The 20,455-nt window shown below is 31.7% G+C and overlaps 1 protein-coding gene across 2 annotated transcripts in view; it reads right to left on the bottom strand.

Moving 5' to 3' along the window:
* The window catches only part of palmdb (palmdelphin b), a 39,400-nt gene extending 20,963 nt beyond the window's left edge, over positions 1–18,437 (bottom strand). Inside the window, exons 1-6 of one of the 2 annotated variants that reach the window (XM_051097817.1) lie at positions 18,207–18,437; positions 6,715–6,799; positions 6,565–6,616; positions 5,866–5,946; positions 3,918–4,048; positions 167–281 (exon numbers count right to left, since the gene is read on the bottom strand). In XM_051097817.1, the coding sequence (XP_050953774.1) occupies positions 167–281; positions 3,918–4,048; positions 5,866–5,946; positions 6,565–6,616; positions 6,715–6,755 (420 nt within the window). In that variant the 5' untranslated portion in view covers positions 6,756–6,799; positions 18,207–18,437. The remainder of the gene's footprint in view (positions 1–166; positions 282–3,917; positions 4,049–5,865; positions 5,947–6,564; positions 6,617–6,714; positions 6,800–18,206) is intronic. The other variant, XM_051097818.1, reaches the window with a different exon arrangement.
* Positions 18,438–20,455: the final 2,018 nt, after the last annotated feature.

Genomic DNA, 20,455 nt, shown 5'->3' with positions numbered 1-20,455 from the left:
TTTCTCTTGACGTCAGTTTGAAACCAAGGGGCATCTTCACAGCATGCTGCATTGTAATGATTTCCCTTGTTTCACAACTCAAAAGCTGATCCACTTTAAGTAGCTCAGTGTTGTAATAAGCGGTAAGGAGTCTCCAGGCCTGCTAAAGTGATTACACAAGCAATACCTTTATGATGTCCTCTGGAGTTTTCTCCACCTCCTTCAGTTGTTTCAGAACAATCTCCTCTTTTGCAGAAAGCTCCAGCTCTTGTGTCTCCAGATCTGCAACTTCCCGCTCTATTCTGCAAAGATGCAGGCAAATATTTATATACATTATTTCCAAAATAGTCATTCAAACCTGTATGACTTTATTTAGAAGATATTTTGAAAATGTTTCAAATGTTTTTGTCCATACGATGAAAGTAAAAGGGGTGTAAAATAACATTGGATCCCACTGATTTTTAATTGTATAGACAAAAATAATTCTGAGACATTTTTCAAAGTATCTTCTTTTGGGTTTTACAAAAGAAAGAAGGTCATACAGGTTTAGAGGTGAACAGGTGAGTAAATGATGACACAGTTTTCATTTTGGGGTGAACTATGCCTTTGATTTCATTGTGTGCAAACTAGGGATGTTAACCGATGACCGTTTGACCGGTGGTTGACCGTATCAACGTTAACCGGTCAAAGTTGTCGGTAGTCGGTTAAAAAAAAAGTGATATCTAAATTAGGCTATTATAGACAGTGGACTATACGCTACTACAGTTAGCCATCTCATTCCTCATCTTTTTGTGTTAAGTGAACAAATTATCCCTCACACTCAATTTTTCATAACTCGCCTGTTTGTACTTAATAAACCAATAAAAACATTTGGCGCGAGGTCACAGCGTTTGGGTTCGCGCGCTCACAAGGTTTGCGAAAAGTAAAGGCAACAGGCTAAAACACTCGAGGTTAGAGCGGCGTCTCTTCGGAGCTGTCATTTTCTTAAATGAGCCGTGGCAATGTTTCAAATGAGCTTCTAACCTAGACAAACGCCTTTATTTTCAAAGCGATCACCTTGTACCCAAACCATTTGAAACTAAGGAGCCATTTGTCCTACGATTACATACAACAAGCTCTTCGGCGCCGCGTTTGCGGGACTCATGTTTCGCGCTGTAGGGGATTTTAAAAAAGTGACGTGAGTGGCAGTGTGTGTGTGTGTGTGCGGGAGGCAGAGCGGCAGAGAGATGCGACAGAGTTGCGAAATTGCAGGCGCGGCTCGAAATGGCTGTTATTTCAAATAGCGTACCATATTTTAAACTAATCGGTTAACCGGTTTCAACCGGCTAATGAGAGGCTCGGTGGTCGGTCAAGAAATTTTTTAGTTTTCGCCATCCCTAGTGCAAACTATTTTAATTTATAGTTTCCAGAAATTCTGATTCTACGGAAGCCTGTTTCTGCCACTGTATAACAAATAAAAAAGATTATTGCGACTTTTTATCTCACAATTCTGACGTTTTTTCTTGCAACTGTGAATCTAGATCTCACAATTCTGACTGGTAGACCTGTTCAGAATTGTGAGATATAAACTCACATTTGCAAGTTATAAAGTATGAATTGTGGGATATAAGGTCAGAGTTATGGGATAATAAACTTGCAATTCTGACTTTTTCTCAGAATTGAGATATAAAATCGCAATTGTGGATTACAAAGTAAGAATTGCAAGATATAAGGTCAGAATTATGGGATATAAACTTGCAATTCTTTTTTTTTTAATTTTGAGATACAAAATCAAAATTATGGTTACAAAGTAAAATTCTGACTTTTTTCTCAGAATTGAGAGTTTGTATTCTGCAATTCTGACTTTTTCTCACAATTGCGGGATATTTAAACCTGCAATTCTGACTTCTTCTTAAAAGTGCAGGATATAAACCTGCAATTCTAACTTTTTTTTCAGAATTGTGAGATATAAACTCACAATTACATGTCATAAAGTAAGATTTGCTAGATATAAGGTCAGAGTTATGAGACATAAACTTGCAGTTCTGACTTTTTTTTCAGAACAGAGAGATATAAAATCACAATTGTGAGTTATAAAGTAATAAAAGTAAATATAAACTCAAAATTTTTTCTCGAAATTTTGAGATAGAAAATCTGAATTGCAAGTTACAGAGTCAGAATTGCGAGGTATAAACTCAAAATTTGTTTGTATCTTGCAACTAACTTTCTTGGAATTGTGAGTTATAAAGTAATAATTGCAAGATATAAGGTCAGAGTTACAGGGTATAAACTCGCAGAATTGTGAGATATAAAATTGCAGTTATACAGTAAGAATTGCGAGTTTATATCTCACAGTTCTGACTTTTTCTTGTATTTGCAGGATATAAACCTGAGATACAATCTCGCAGTTGCGAGTTAGAATAGAAAAGATATAAGGTCAGAATTATGGGATATAAACAATTTTGACTTTTTTCTTAGAACTGTGAAATCTAAAATCGCAATTGCGAGTTATTAAGTCAAAATTATGCTATATAAATTATGACTTTTATATATATATATATATATTTTTTTTTTTTTTTAAGTCCGAATTGTGAGAAAAATCAGATTTATGAGATAAAAAGTCACAATTACCTTTTTTATTTTTTATTAAGTGGTGGAAACGGGCTTCCATATGATTCAGACCCAAACCAAGATGTTATAAACTGACTATCATTCATGTATTATTTAATTTATTATTTGTTTGTATAGAAATTGTACAAAAACATGCTTTCAGAACAACACACAAAAAAATGAGTATGTTTATAACATATAAATGGCACCTACTTTACATCTCCAGTCCCTAAATAGGCCCTTGTACTTTAAGAAATACAAACAATATTTTTAAATAATAAAATTATAAAAAATATAATAAAAAATTCAAACAGAACTAAGAGCACAAGTCTGATTTCTTCTTATTAAAAACAAGTACAGCACTGGTTTCTTTTCAAATACTACTTAATTATTGTACATCATATATAGTACTTATAAAGGTATTGACTGATTGTTTGATTGATCGTATGACATAGCAACAAAATCCAAATTTTGGCAAAAAACAAAAAAAGGCAGCAACTGTAAAAAGGGGTTTATTCTGTCTAAAGTAGACTGCTTTCATGAAAGTCACTCTAATGGCACCTCCTTGTGTAATTTTTCGGTATTGTTCAATCTTTAACATTCCTTACGGCATGTGCAGAGAGCTGATGATACAGAAAATTGAGTTTTTAGTTTAAGAGTTTCAGAAGGATGACCCTCATTTATGTTTTACTTGGGGCCATGAACCTATACATCAAGATAACTTACAGGAGATGACAAGCCTCCTCTGTCCTGTGATTGTGGGGATTCTCATCATATTGCTTTTTCGCTCTTAATCCACCTGATTTAAACTGCAGCCATCATATTGTGGAGTCTATTTGTCAAGAGAAAGCTCTCTGGAGATTTAAGTCCTTTAAGGCCCTTAAATCGATCTTAACAACTGCTGGAAAGCAAACTTCCTTTCCATCTAAATAAAGCTCCACAGGAGGGAAACCAAGCAGAGAGTGTGTCTCTCAGGCCCTGTATGGGAGCTTATGGTAACTCTCATTATAAGAGTGTGGTTCTAGCTGCAAAAGTTAGTTATTTTGTCCTTTTGTTGTGTTAGCCTTCCTTCCTGCTGCAGGTATGACCTGCGTAATGTTTTTTTCCAGTCAAAGCTTGTCGTAAGTCAATAGGCTCTCGCTGCCAAGCGGGTTGCGTAAGTAGATGGTTTATGTAATGCTGTGAGTGAGGTCTGTCTGTCTAACCCTTGGCTAACACTGAAAGTCCATGACAGTGGTTAAACAAGAATAATCCAATTGCTTCTCTCAATCAAGAGGAAGCTGTGAACCCTGCACACCATTAGTGGAGTAAAAAGTTTCGTTTTTTTATTCATGGGGATGTGAGAGTACCTGTCAATATTGCTCTGCAGGAGTTTAGTCTGCTGCTGGTTATCTTCAGTCTGGGCCTTCGCTGATTCCTGCTCCTCTTCGCTTAGGGTGCTCAATCCGTCCATCAGCCATTGCTCCCGTAGAGTCTTTTTCTATTTGTCCAAAGAAGGCCATAGCATCTCGTATCAGCCAATTTATTTATGTATTTATTTTAGTGCTGGGCAATGATTAACAGGAACAGGATAAACAATTGCGTACATAATATATGTACTGTGTTTATTATGTGTACAATAATACACACACATGCATGTATATTATTTAAACAAAATGTCACTTTTATATATTAAATATATTTATATATAAATATGAATTATATGAATATAAATATATACATGTAAATACTTGTAAATATTTTTATAATATATACTCACATACTATGTGTGTGTCTTTATATATACATAATAAATACACACAGTACACACGCATATATATTATATAAACACAAACTTTTATTTTGGATGCAATTAGTCGCAATTAATCATTGCCCAGCACTAATTTATTTATTTGACATTACAGTGTTGTAAATTAATAATTAAAAACACATAAATTTACACATTACATAATAAAATTGCAAAATGCAAACACATTCTGCTGTAATAATTTAATGATGATATTAAATATATTAGATATTTGTTAGAAATACATTAGATATTTCAGTATTTTCAAACATGCATTTAACTATTCATCTACAAATCTATTCATATTTATTCTATTAACAATATTGTTTTATTATTACTTATTTGAATATATTGTAATAATATACATATACATATATATATATATATATATATATATATATATATAATTTGTTTGTCATTTATTTTAAATAAGTAATATTATAATATTATACAATTAGCATAAAAATAAATTTCATATTCACATTCAGATATTCCATCTAGGAATTATATATATACATATAGAGTTGTTATATTATGTTATTTTTGTATTATATTTGTATTATGTATCTTATTATATTTATACAATTATACTTATATATTTTATAATATATTTAAATACATCATCTACAAATAATATAGTTGTAGTGTACTGTCAATAAGTAATATAATACTGTTATTATTAAAATTATATAAAAATAAATCAATTCATATATAATTATATGATATAAAAAATGTGTTTTATACAGAAGAATAATATATATATATATATATATATATATAATATAATTTTCTATATATTGTGTTGTTATATGTATCTTATTATTATATTAATACTATTATACTGATTATATTTGATACAATATTATATTTGAATACATTATTTACAAATAATAGTTGTATAGTATTGTCAATAATTAATATAATATTATTATTCTAATATTATAAATTATATAAAAATAAATCAATTTAAATATAATTATAAATAAATATAGAGCAATAATATGAATGTGTTAATTTTTGTTATTTTTTTATAATATATTTTATATAATACATATTTTTAATATACTGAATGGTTATATTGTGTATCTTATTATTATATTAATACTATTATTATTTTTATATTTTATACAATATAATATTTAAATACATTATTTACAAATAATATAGTTGTGCTTTATTGATATTTATGATATAAAAATCTATGTATTGTATATTAAGTTATATATGAATGCCTTTATTTTTGTTTTTATATTATTTTTGTAGAATATTTTATATATATATTGTATTTTTAGAATGTGAATCTTATTATTATATTAATACTTATTATTATATTAACAATAATTATACTTTTTTATATTTTATTACATTATTTACAAAGTACATAATTGTATTTTATTGTCAATAAGTAATAATACTTTTATTATTAAAATGAGAAAAATAAATCAATTTATATATAATGATATAAAAATGAATATATATATATATATATATATTATAAGTCTTCTTCATACCTTTAGATATTGTAGCTTTAATTTCTCTTCTTCAATGCATCTTCGTTTCTTTTCTATCTCCTCTCGAATTCTTCTTTTGTCCTGATGAGAAAAAAGTCATGCTATGTAAAGCAAGATCCTAAACCTTTTTTAGTTTCACCTTGACCCCCTGTATTCTGTGCTTGTTTATTTTCCTATTAGTGGCATTTAATGTCTTGCTATTAACACAAGCATGCATACTAGAGGGAACTAATATAGTCTTTTTGAGAGGAAGGCTTTGCAGCATTATTTTTAACTCTCTAATAAACCATGACTTCATGTATAAAATGAACAGCTCAAAGGCTGAGTGTGGACAGAAATAACACATAGACTCCATATAACACATGAATTCTCCATATACACTCTCAACATTCTTTAATGGAATTCATCACCAACTTTTAAGCAGATAAACACAGATTAATCTCTTTTTTGATTTGTTGTGCGGCCAATAATGGTTGAGTGGCTCATATTATCATCAAGGCTACATAAGAGTAAACACAACTAGTTAGTCTACCTGAATGTTTTGATTTAAATAACACACTAAAAACTCACCATACCAATGTTACCAGACATAACAAACACTTAATTGACACCAAAGCCATATGGCAATATGTAAAGTGATAGCATTTCACAAGAAACCTCAATTCTCCAAAACAAATACAAATCTAGCCTGATACTCACTGTTATAGCCTGCAGTCTCTCTCGCAGCAGGGTTTCTTCCTCCATTATGATCCTGACACAGAAAGAAAGAGAGGGAGAGAGAGAGCGAGGGATGAACAACCTATTCTTGCTAACAACCTACCGTCAATGTCTGTCTAGAAGACTACGAACAGGTTGGTAACAAGCTGTGATTGGCACGTGTGGGTTGGCATGAGAGAAGTTTTGGTAGGGGGTGACTTGACGGTGGGCGTCAGAGCTGGAAGAAAGAAAGGAAGTGCTAGTGGGGGATCTTTCACCCACTATCTCCATGCCTGAAGAATAATGTGAACATAAAATATGAAAGATGTACTGGGTTTGAAATGTGTTTGCGTGTGTGCTGGTTGATGGTGTCCGTGACGTGCTAGCTAACCATAACTGTCATAACTCGCATGTCAGCGTTTGACACTTCATGCGTCAGATATATCCACGTGGAGTGCTTTGTCTGGGACAGTGTAACATAATGTCTCACGTCAATAAATAATGGATAAAGAGCCTGACATTGCTGCACTGTTAAACAGACAGAACAAGCCTGGGTCATTTAGTTTGTACTTAACAGAAGAGGTTCTATTCAAATTAGTTTTCATGATGTCATGTATTAAAAAGTAATCATTTTAAAGTCATGTGCAACTGCAATTTTTATATTTCCTGAAGAAAATGGTACTTGTCTATAGCAGATAGAGCATCTATGACGTGTCTGAACACATTGAAACATGATTAATTTACATTTTACAACTATTGATGGTTTCCGGACAGGTCTCCCTATTGGCGATTCTGTCTCTCTGCACATTAAAAGGGAAAAGTACAAGTATTATCATATTAATTTCAGCTTTAAATAATCTCTGGTGCATCTGAGTTGATTTATTAAGAGTTGAAGCTGAATACAGTGATGCAATCCATTACAGTGCTCTGTAAATATATCTGCTTTGTACATCTGTCCAGTGCTGTATTGATGTCATATGCCCTGAACTTCATTCAAGGCCATTTCTCGAATGTTTGGACTTGTAGAGCGAATGTTGTTGGGTTAAGAATAGCCCACATGAAGACAGACCTCACCCCCCCCCTTTGTACGGAAATAAATACATGACCAGCAAGATATACAATCTGCTGTCACAGGTGGACTGCAAGGTTACATGGCATTCAAATTACAACACACAGTTATGAAACACACGTGAATGACAAAGCTCTCTGGAGCCGAGAACAGAATATGACGTATATGTATGGAAGCCTGTTTCCGTCACTGAATAAAACAATAAAAAAGGTATCTGCGACTTTTTGTTTCACAAGACTGACTTTTAATTCTGTCCTTTTTTTCTGAATCGTGAGATACAAACTCGCAATTCTAGAAAACGTCAGTCGTTTTTTCCTCTCAGAACTGGACTTAACTCATAAACAATTGCAAGTTTGTATCTCACAATTAGTCAGAATTGCAAGATACAAACATGCAGTTCTGAAAAATCTGATATGAAAAAATTTATATCTGACTTTATTTTTCGCAATTGCAAATTTAAATCCTGCAATTCTGAGAAAAAAGGCAAAATTGACCGTTTATATCTTGCAATTCTGACCTTATTACTTGCAATTCTGAGAAAAAAGAGAATTGCTAGTTTGTATCACACAATTCTAAGAAAAAAGTCAGAACTGCAAGATGTAAACTCATAATTGTGAGAAATAAAAGTCAGAATTGTGAGTTTATATCCCGCAATTCTGACTTTATTACTCACAATTACGAGTTTACATCTCACAATTCTGAGAAAAATGTCAGAATTGAGTTATTGCGAGTTTATATCCCACAATTCTAACTTTTGATCTCACAATTCCAAGTATATGTCACACAATTCTAAGAAAAAAGTCAGAACTGCAAGATGTAAACTCATAATTGTGAGAAATAAAAGTCAGAATTGTGAGTTTATATCCTGCAATTTTGACTTTGTATTTCACAATTATGAAAAAAAGTCAGAATTCCAAGTTTGTATCATGCAGTTCTGAGAAAAGTCAAATTGTGATTCTACATCCTGCAGTTCTGACTTTATAAATCACAATTGTAAGTTTATATCTCACAATTCTGAGAAAAAAGTCAGAATGGCAAGTTTGTATGATGCAGTTCTGAGATGTAAACTGACAATTGTGAGAAAAACATCAGAATTGTGAGTTTGTATCTTGCAAATCTGACTTCGCTTCTTGGAATTGTGTTTATATCCCACAGTTCTAACTTTGTCTCTCACAATTCTGACTTTATTACTCACAATTACGAGTTTACATCTCACAATTCTGAGAAAAAAGTCAGAATTGCGAGATGTAAACTCGAAATTATGAGAAAAAATGTATAGCTCACGATTCAGACTTTATTACTCACAATTGCGAGTTTATATCTCACAATTCTGAGAAAAATGTCAGAATGGCATGTTTGTATTATGCAATTCTGAGTAAAAACTCAGAACTACGAGACACACAGTTGTGAGAAAAGAGTCAGAATTGAGTTATTTCTCACAATTGCGAGTTTATATCCTGCAATTCTGATTTTCTAACTCGCAATTCCAAGTTTATATCAAGCAATTCTGAGAAAAAAGTCAGATTTGCAAGTTTTTAGCACGCAATTTTGAGAAAAAAATCTGAATGTTTGTATTATGCAATTCTGAGAAAAATATTCAGAACTGCACGTTTTTAGCACGCAATTTTGAGAAAAAAATCTGAATTGTGAGATCTGACAAAATCTGACTTTATTACTCACAATTGCGAGTTTATATCTCAAAGTTCTGAGAAAAATGTCAGAATGGCATATTTGTATTACGCAATTCTGACTTTATTTCTCACAACTGTGTTTATATCCTGCAATTGTGAGTTTATATCACGCAACTCTGAGAAAAAAGTCAGAATTGCGAATTTATGTCTTCCAATTCAGAATTATGATAGTCGTAATTATCTTTTTTTTTTCCAGTGGCAGAAATGGGCATGGATATGTATGAACGTGACCCTGCTCAAAAAAAAAAAACAAAAAACAAAACTTAAAACACAACTAAAAGTATTGCTATTTCCATGTTTTAAAATAAAACCTAAAACTTACAATAAAATAAAATAATATTTGATTATCATCTTTTAGGAGTACACTAACATTACGGTTGGCTTCAAAGCTAACAGATATGGGTGGAAAGTCACAGTTGTATATTTCAAGAGGTCACATCTTTTGAAAAACATCAAACTGTCAATACTACAATCAATATTTCCTGGTTTTGCTTCTCTCTTCCCCTGGCTGAAGTGTGATTTGTGCCCCAACCATGGATAGGCCATTGCGACATGAACAGTGTGTGCTAAGCGCTGTCATGTGTTGCCTGTGGTTAAAATGTCAAGCTTGTGATATGTCCTTTTCTTAAACACAAACCGTCCTGAAGACATGTGCTGTCTCAGATGAGGGTCCATCTGATAGCAACTGTATCCACCCTGCCCTGACATAACGTAATAATGCCTACTCAGATTGCACCCATCTGCTCTGGTGAGTGACTGTACACCTAACGCTATCTAACAGATCTACAACAAAGCAAACAAGCACATGTTTTTGTGATCTAACACCGTTAGTGACCTCAACACGTACGCTCTTATTTTCCCTGCAAATTCCCAAAGGAACCAGGAACTCGTAAACAAAAATGACATTTCCCTTGATGACACTTGTGTTTGCACTAATAGCGACCCATCATCTCTTTAAATGTCTTACCACTTAACAAGATGCCTTACTAATTTGAGATGCAGCTTAAGTAGTATATGGCAGAGAGAGATGCATTTACACACATTAGTGCATTAGGTTTTGTGATAATGTGCACTCAGAGATGTCCCTGTCCTCACATACCCTTTTACACATTAGGATTAAATTGTATATTTAGAATCAAGCAAATATTTTTGAATAAAGCTAGGACAGCTAGAGACATAATCACTTAATGCACTAAAAAGTGTTTTCTTCCACAGAATAAATATATACATAAAGTACATACAGTAATTTTTTTTTTTTTTTTGCTTTCAGTAACAAATACTCTACGTTATATTTTGGACATGGTACCATGATAATACTGTGTTTTACTGGATAAGAACAAGGATCCTACCAATTAAAAGTTTAGACACTACTCATTTATTATTTTTGGGCTACTATTTTCTAATAATCAAAGCTGTAAACAACAAATCTATGATGTATGGAAATTATACATTTATTTATAATTATTAATATTACCCCCAAAGGTTATTTTACCTTTTGATGACATATTTCCTATTGAGAAAGGACATTTGTGGAGAGAAATATTTATTATAATTACTAATATATTCAATTTTGCTTTTTTTTTTTTTTTTTTTTTTTTTTTTTTTTTAAATAAAGCTTAAGTGATTAAAGCTATTAAACAACAAATAAATGTATATGAATTTAGACATAAAATAAAATAAAATAAAATAAAATAAAATAAAATAAAATAAAATAAAATAAAATAAAACTATTCTATAATGGATATTTTTCTAAATATTAAAAATTGTCAACTTTTAGGAGTACACTAACATAGATACACCACCAAAGCTAACGGATATGGGCTATCAGTCACAAATTTAAAAAAAACAACAAAATAAAATAAATTGTCATTTTATAGTGAATACATTTTTTTTTTTTTCTAAAAGTTCAGAAAATTCATACAAAGCTATAAAACAACAAATGAATAAATGGGAATTAGAAATAAAATAAAATAAAATAAAATAGTAATTCTGTAATGGATACTTTTTTAAAAAATTAAAAAAATGTTTGTCAACTTTTAGGAGTACTCTAACATAGATGCCACCAAAACTAACAGATATGGGCTATAAGCCACAAACTTAAAATAAAAAAAAAAAAAAAAACAGTCTGATAAAAAAAAAAAAAAAAATTCTGTAGTGAATATAATTTTCGTATTTTTCTAAAAGTTCAGAAAATTTAAACAAAGCTACAAAACAACAAATGAATGAATGGGAATTAGAAAGAAAAAAAAGAAAAGAGAAAAGAGAAAAGAAAAGAAAAGAAAAGAAAAGAAAAGAAAAGAAAAGAAAAGAAAAGAAAAGAAAAGAAAAGAAAAGAAAAGAAAAGAAAAAAGTCATTCTATAATGAATGCTTTTTTTAAAAAATAAAGAATTGTTTGTCAACTTTTAGGAGTACTCTAACATAGAAAACTAACAGATATGGGCTATAAGCCACAAATTTAAAATAAAAAAAAAAACAGTCTGAAAATAAAAATAAAAAATTCTGTAGTGAATATAGTTTTTATTTTTTTTTGTAAATGTTCAGAAAATTCAAACAAAGCTATAAAACAACAAATGAATGAATGGGAATTAGAAAGAAAAAAAAAAAAGAAAAGAAAAGAAAAGAAAAGAAAAGAAAAGAAATTAAAATAAAAAAGTAATTCTATAATGAATACTTTTTTAAAAAAATAAAGAATTGTTTGTCAACTTTTAGGAGTACTCTAACATAGATTTTTTCTAAACGTTCAGGAAAAAAAAGCATTTAGAAATAAAATAAAATAAAATAAAATAAAATAAAATAAATAATTCTATAATGGATACTTAAAAAAAGACTGCCAGCATTTAAGAGTACACTAGATGTTATAAAAGCTATCAGTTAAAAGTCACACATTTAAAATGAAAAAAAAAAAAAAAATAATAATAATAATAATAATAATAATAATATTAATAAAACAGTCATTCTATAGTGAATATATTATTTATTATTAGTTTATATTATTATTATTCTGTAAAAGATCATTTTTTAAAAAATTAAAAATTTGAATGTCAACCTTTTAGGAGTATACTAGCATAGATGACACCAAAGCTAACAGGTAAGGACTAAAATAAAATTAAAAATAAAATAAAATTAATTAAAATTAAATTCTTCAGTCAATCTATAGTGAATATACATTTTTCTAAACGCTGTAAAAAATTTATTCATTTTTATTAATTAATTAAACAATTAAATAAGCATCTAGATCATTGTCTAAGATCCTTAGATATGCCTACAATTTTGACTAGTTGTGCACCAATAAAAAACAAACAAAACAGTATATTACTGTTTATCATTTAATATTTCTGTCTGATACTGTCACACTATTATCCATTGTACACTACAAAGATGGCACTACAACAAATTTCCAATGAGAGCAAGCAGTGTGACGCATAAGAATCATTCATTATAGTCCAAAAAAGCAGTGTACAGCTATGATGAGAGCTTTGGTTTCATTCATAGTGCAGTAATGAGCTCACAGTCACAGTTTAGTTGTAGTATTGTGGTTATACGGGGCAGGTCAGAGACTGGCGCCTCGCCTCAGAAGACATTTACCTGCGTTTAATCTGACCTCTTTCTCTGTCCTGCTGCTGTCCCTACACTAAAAATACCACCACGGCCATGCACAACAACAGAGCCAAATACTTTATGCTTTATAATGACTTCAAACTGCATTCTTTCATTTTTAATGAAAGCTACAACACGCTTTTACACTTCTTTAATTTTACTCACAGAGTAGAGCTAATATATGCAATAAATCGGAATAAATTATGCCCGTGAGTGGGCGGATATTATAAACACACGCACACACATACACCCACGTGTGCTTCTGCATATAAATGTCTCCCAGTTTAATGTTCCAAAGCACTCCAGATCCACAGACTGGAACTCTAATTCCTGCATCCAGGATTCCGATGCATTATCATTCCAGCTCAGATTGCAGCAGCCTGCTAGGGTTCAGTGAGGGAATTAAGACGCCCAGTGTGGCGACAAACAGGAGAAGGTCATGCTGGTTAGTCCTGCCCACGCTGCTTCTCACTGCCAGACTTGAGATGGGTACGGCGGCAGAAAATAGCGTTCGTCTCACAGCTGGACTGTCAGGGCAGGCTGAATGATGGCTGAGTTATGGGCCAACGCTGACCCTCGATCTCTCTTCATGTTTGAGACCCATCAGCTGTTAAGATATCCACCTCTCTCCTCCTCCTCCACTTCCAGACTATGCCAATTGCTGTCTTACTTCCTCTTTACCGCCTTCTCTTTCCATTTCTGTGATTGCATGACTCACAAGCAGGTACCCAAAAAAAAGTACTGTAGCATTGTATAGTCATAGTATGAGATGGCATTATTTTCAAAGGTTTTCATAATTTCTAGCCATTTCTAGCTGAGCACAACTAAAAAAAAACAAATAATTAATTTTAAAGTTTAATTTTAAATTTTTTTTAAATTAAATGCTTTTCAGATATGAATTTTAAGACTTTTCCATTTTAAAATAAGAAATATTTTTATAATACATACATATGGAGTTCCCACCTTCCCCCCGCCCCCGAATTTTCGTCATAATATTAGGATTTTTTACAGTGGTTTCTCTATGATTTTCTAAAATCTTTATAATATTAAGATTAGGATTTTTAACAATTGTTTTATAGAGATTGTAATGCAATTTCTAGCCATTTCTAGCTCAGCATACCTGGAAAAAAAAATTAAATGTAAAATTTATAATTAATTACTTTTCAGATCTGACGTTCCATTTTAAAATAAAAAATATTTTTTATGATACATACATATATATATATGGAGTTCTCACCTTTATTATTTTCCCAGATTTTCATTATAATAAGATCAGAATTTTTAACAACTGTTTTATAGAGATTTTTTTATAGAGATTTTTTTTTTTAATTTCCTGTCATTTCTAGCCATCTCTAACTGAGCATAACTGAAAAAAACTAAGTTTAAAATCATATTTAATTTTAACTTAAATGACTTTCAGATATTAATTATTTTAATGACTTTTCCATTTTAAAATAATAAAATATATATTTTTTTATAAAACATACATATATATGGAATTCCCACCTTTAGATTTTGTACTATTTTCCCAGATTTCCATAATAATAAAATTTTTAACAACTGTTTTATAGAGATTCTACTCTAATTTATAGCCATTTCTAACATTTCTAATAATAATAAGATAATGTAACATTTTAATGTTTCATTTTATTTTTTAATTATTTTCTATTAATTTTCCATTTTAAAATTTTAGATTTTAATTTTAATGACATGTTAATTTTAGAACATTTATTCACTACAGAAAAGTATTTAAGTATAAGTTAAATTAAATTATTATAAATGTATTCATTTATGACCTTTCATCATACACAATTTAGATATTTCTATTATTTAATTAATTAATTAATTATTATTATTATTAAATAATTTTAATGACTTTTAAATTGTACTTTTTTTCATTAAATTTTTGATGACACTGAAACAGGGAATTTGTGGAGGCATTTATTATTAATAATTACTAATATTTTCAATTTTACTTTTTTTTAAAATAAGCTATAAAGCTATAAAACAATGTATGTGAATTTGAAATAAAAGAATAAAATAAATAATTATTGTAAATAATAATTAATTAATTACAATATATGACTTTTACATTTTTATATATATATATATATATATATATATATATATATTTTTTTTTTTTTTTTTTTTTTTTTTTTAGTCATGAAAACTAATATCTTAAAAAGTCAGAAATGTCTATGGCAAGGTATTTGAATACAGTAAACAAGTAGTACCATGGTATATATCAAAGTACCACAGCAGTACCATCACTGAACCATAATATCGCCTCAGCAACTTCAAAATCAAAATGCAATAACTAAAAAATGTCCTAATCCTGTAATCACAGCAAACAGCCTCTCAGCCACAGACAGACAGAGATCAGAGATCAAAGGTTTCACGGTGCATGATAATACTGATCAAACAAGCTCTTCTAACCGCCTGACCTCCCTCACCACCGAATACGGCACGACCGACATGTCTGACGGAGAGATCTCAGTATAGAGACAGACAGCTAGTAATCTCCAGTCTGTAATCTAATCACTAATGGTTTAACAGTCAAATCCCTGGGGTCTGCAGCCCATAGTGTGTGGAAAACAGAATTCATGTGTCCACTTCATATTTTAAAGCATTTTCATGTAATGACACTCACAAGTGTTACATGCCTCAAGGCATCAAACAAGGTTTCAATCCTAAAACGCACTTCCATACACCACAGATTTTGCTTATAAACAGCCCAAACTGCTGTTACTATTTCAAAACTTTGTAACAATTCAAAAAGAACGTGGAAAAGTGATATGCAGTGTAATGTAGTCAACAAACCTGAAACCAAATCAAGCCCTGCAGTATAAAAAGCATTACACAGCTTTCTGGAATACTTGATTCTGATTGGACAATTGACCCTTCATAGGGAGTTTGATTGACAGGCAGTCTCACCAATCATAACCTGAAATTTCTGTCAGATAAACAAACAAGACTGAAGAGTAGATTAACGTTGGTGGACTTGAACTTGAAAAATAGTGTTAGTTTGATGTCTTTCCGCAGTTGAAACAAGATACTTTCAGATGTTCATTTATGTTTATTTCATGCTATAACTACTAAAGCAGAAGACATGATCTGTTCACATGCCGCTTGAACTGAAGCACTGCATCAATCTTTCATGACACATTGAAGAGTCACAAAACAGTATTTATTGTATGAATTTTTTTAAAAATGGAAAATTTTGAAAGTTGGGACATTGTCTTGTCTGTCGGCACATTGTCAGTTTTCTCTTTGCTACGCAATGTATTTTCACTGCATGAAAACTGGCATAAGATGGCATTAATTTTCAGTACATTTTCATAAATTTAAATGAATAGTGAATTTTGTTTATTTATTTATTCTTTATTTTACGTAATGAAAATAAGTGTATTTAAAAATAATAGTAATGTCTATATTGGATATAACTTTATTCATTTTTAAGATTTATATTCATTTTAATAGATTTTTTAAATTCATAATATATATAATTTTTTTCTCATTTAATAATACATATACATACATATTATATATATATATTAATATAATATAATAGTAATATAATAATAAATGAATTTAATAATAAACAATAATAATATAAATAATAATGTCTTTTAATATATATATATATTATTTTTAAATTTCATGACATTACAAAATGTCTGTTTATTAGAGGAATTTTATGGTTTCAAGTTAAAAACCTTTCAGCTTTTAAAAAATATTCACTAGATATTTCTGATATTAAATGGCATTTATTTTCAATACTTTTTCATAAGTTTTAGTGAATAGTGATTTTTTTATTTTAATTTTACATAATGAAAATAATTTATTTAAAAGTAATATTGGATGTATGTTTTTAAGATTAATTTTCATTAATAATTTTCATCATTATGTTTAAATGTAAGTTTTATATACATTTATATATAATTAATTAAAAAAAAAATATATATATATATATATATATATATATGTATATATATATATAATTTATTTATTTTCCCATGACATTACAAATTTAGAAAAACATATTCAATAGAGGAATTTAATGGTTTTAAGGTATGAATCTTACCTTTCAACTTGTATATTTCTGATCTAAAATGGCATTAATTTTCAGTACTTTTCATGAATTTTAGTGAATAATATATATATACATATATATATATATATATATATATATATATATTTTTTTTTTTTTTTTTTTTTTTTACGTAATGAAAGTTTCATGAAATTCCCTAATATTACCAGGTTTTACATGACTACAGAAATTACTGTTTTTGTATTGTTTAAAACTAAAATTTGTTTTGAATCATATCATAAATACTTTTAAATCATTTTATGTATGAATTTATAATATGTACACCATTTTAAAAAATCTCAAATCAGATTTGTAACACGTAAGTATTAAAAAAACATTCATATTTAACAATAAATAATTATATCATATTACACTGGTCTCTATATTTTTACATAATAGAATCATTTCAACTCTAATAATATATTTTATATTTATTTATAACAATAACTTGGTAATTATTCCCATAATGAGTCGGATAATGCACAATCAACCAGTCATTATCACAAAACAAACCATTCCGCTTCATGTTTGGTTCCTGATCACCCAGACAGAATTTAGTTTTATATAAGGACCAGCTGATGAAACATTATAATTACTTTCAGCAACTCGTCAAAATTCACCAAGGTTTTTCGAGGTATCAAATGCGTATGGAAGCAGTGCTAGAATAATCACATGCAGTCTGATTCATATATGTGGGTGGATAAGACAAGCACAGCCTCTCTCTCTCTCTTCCCTCTTGTAGTTTTCCGTGTGCGCACCGTTCGCAGGTACGAGCCTTTACAAGACTTCCTGTCATTCGGCCCGGTCAGCTGAGATAGAGGGGGTGTCCCCGGCGAGGGTGATGCCATCACAATGACGCCATAAGCCTCCTGACACACAACAAACTGTGACGGTCTAAAAGTCAGACCCTATTAAATCAGTTGACAAAGGCTTTACGGATCTCCTGTCGTCTAGTCGGGACGACAGGCAAAAAAGCAGCAGGCTTAACGGAATTAAAAGCTTACGAATCACTCACACACAACAAAACACAGTTACTTTCATTCAAGCAAGCACAACATGATTCGAACTAACCAGTTAACAAAGCATAAATCTTCCAAGTAACATACAGTCAGACTGTTAAGTGACAAGCAGCAAATTACATTATAAGCTGAATATAACACTAAACAGGCGACTGAAAAGGAAGGGAATGACACTCACCAGTCTTCTGCTGATGCTTTTAGTTAGGAAGCGCTGACTACAATTCAGTCCGTTCATTCCAGCATGGTCGCATGTGTGTGTAACGAGTGTATGTGTGTGTCCAAGTGCAGTTACCGTAGGATGAGGGTTGATCCTGTGTTACCATTCACTGGCAGGCTGCCCCTCTCTCTCTCTTTAACTCTCCGATTCTCTCGCTTTCTGTCATGTTATCACTCTCTCTCTTCCCCCTCCCTTCTTACCATCCTCTCTCGCTCGCTCTCGCTCTCTCCGCTCTCGGGCTGTCATAGCTGGGCTGCTCTACCATGTGTTTGCCCACGTACAACTGCAACACAATGTGCCTACACACACACAAACACATACACACACATATAGATCAGCTGCTGTTTCCCTTAGACGAACATGCTGACATACACTTTGCTAAATTACTCCTCTCCAAAATTAGTTTTACAAAAACAGCTCAGAGGGTTCGCAAACACTCTAGGGTTTTATGTAGGGCTTTGTCAAAAGTGTGTGTGTGTTATAGTGAAAACCCGCTGGTAATATTTGTCTCTATAGACATCTCACTTTCATGTCTCTGTAGTGATATGCAAATAACTGAGTTTCCATTCATGGCAGATGTTCAAACTAGGCACATTAAAACACTGTAAAAACATATTTTGCACATATTTGTGCATCCTGGATGTTGCGCTATTTGTCTGAATGGTATCTCCAATCATGTTTGTTGAGGACATTTTTTGACAATAGTCATCCTGTGAACAGTTCAAGTGAAAACAAACTCATATTACCTTATATTTAAGGAGCTGTATCTAGGGACCAGAATATCACAGATCACCATAGCAACCACCAGAACAACTTAGCAACTACATGGAAACACTCAGAACACTTTAGCAACTGGCGGATCAGGACATATATGGGAAGCAAAATATCATAAATCACCATTTGAGGTATCATTCATTGTAACACTCTGCTAAAAACAGTCAGAACACTTTAGCAACTGCATAGCAACACCCTGGCAACCACCCAATTATGTTGCCGTGCAGTTTCTAGTGTGTTGCTACTGTAGCAACCACTTAGAACATCCTAGTAACTGAACAGCAATGTGCTTAAAAGCTGTCATTGTGTAGCAACATAGTTGGGTGGTTGCCAGGGTGTTGCTAAGGTGTTCTGAATGTTTCAGCACATTGCTGTGCAGTTACTAGGATGTTCTAAGTGGTTGCTAGGATGTTGCTAGGGTGCACCTAGTCCTGACATCCTAGTAATGTGCCTAAGAACAGTCAAAACACCTTAGCAACTGCATAGCAACACCCTGGCAACCACCCAATTATGTTGCTGTGCGGTTGCTAGTGTGTTCTAGTGTGTTGCTGCTGTAGCAACCACTTAAACATCCTAGTAACTGAACAGCAATGTGCTTAAAAGCTGTCATTGTGTAGCAACATAGTTGGGTGGTTGCCAGGGTGTTGCTAAGGTGTTCTGAATGTTTCAGCACATTGCTGTGCAGTTACTAGGATGTTCTAAGTGGTTGCTAGGATGTTGCTAGGGTGCACCTAGTCCTGACATCCTAGTAATGTGCCTAAGAACAGTCAAAACACCTTAGCAACTGCATAGCAACACCCTGGCAACCACCCAATTATGTTGCCGTGCGGTTGCTAGTGTGTTCTAGTGTGTTGCTGCTGTAGCAACCACTTAAACATCCTAGTAACTGAACAGTAATGTGCTTCAAAGCTGTCATTGTGTAGCAACATAGTTGGGTGGTTGCCAGGGTGTTGCTAAGGTGTTCTGAATGTTTCAGCACATTGCTGTGCAGTTGTTAGGATGTTCTAAGTGGTTGCTAGGATGTTGCTAGGGTGCACCTAGTTCTGACATCCTAGTAATGTGCCTAAAAACAGTCAAAACACCTTAGCAACTGCATCGCAACACCCTGGCAACCACCCAACTATGTTGCTACGCGCTGTTTTTAACCACATTGCTATGCAGTTACTGGAATGTTACTAGAAGTGGTGGCTAGGATGTTGCTAGGGTGCACCTAGTCCTGACATCCTAGTAATGAGCCTAAAAACAGTCAAAACGCCTTAGCAACTGCATAGCAACACCCTGGCAACCACCCAACTATCTTATTATGCAACTGCTAGTGAGCTGTGATTGTTCTATGCAGTTACTAGTATGTTATATGTAGTTGCTAGGGTGTTGCTATGCCATTGCTAAGTGCGAAAGCAACCACTTAGAACCTCTTAGTAACTGTAGTTGCTATG

This window comes from Labeo rohita, chromosome 24 (assembly GCF_022985175.1).
Source record: "Labeo rohita strain BAU-BD-2019 chromosome 24, IGBB_LRoh.1.0, whole genome shotgun sequence".
NCBI lineage: Eukaryota > Metazoa > Chordata > Actinopteri > Cypriniformes > Cyprinidae > Labeo > Labeo rohita.
The sequence above is the reverse complement of the archived record's forward strand: the minus strand, read 5'-3'. Positions and strand labels throughout refer to the sequence as shown.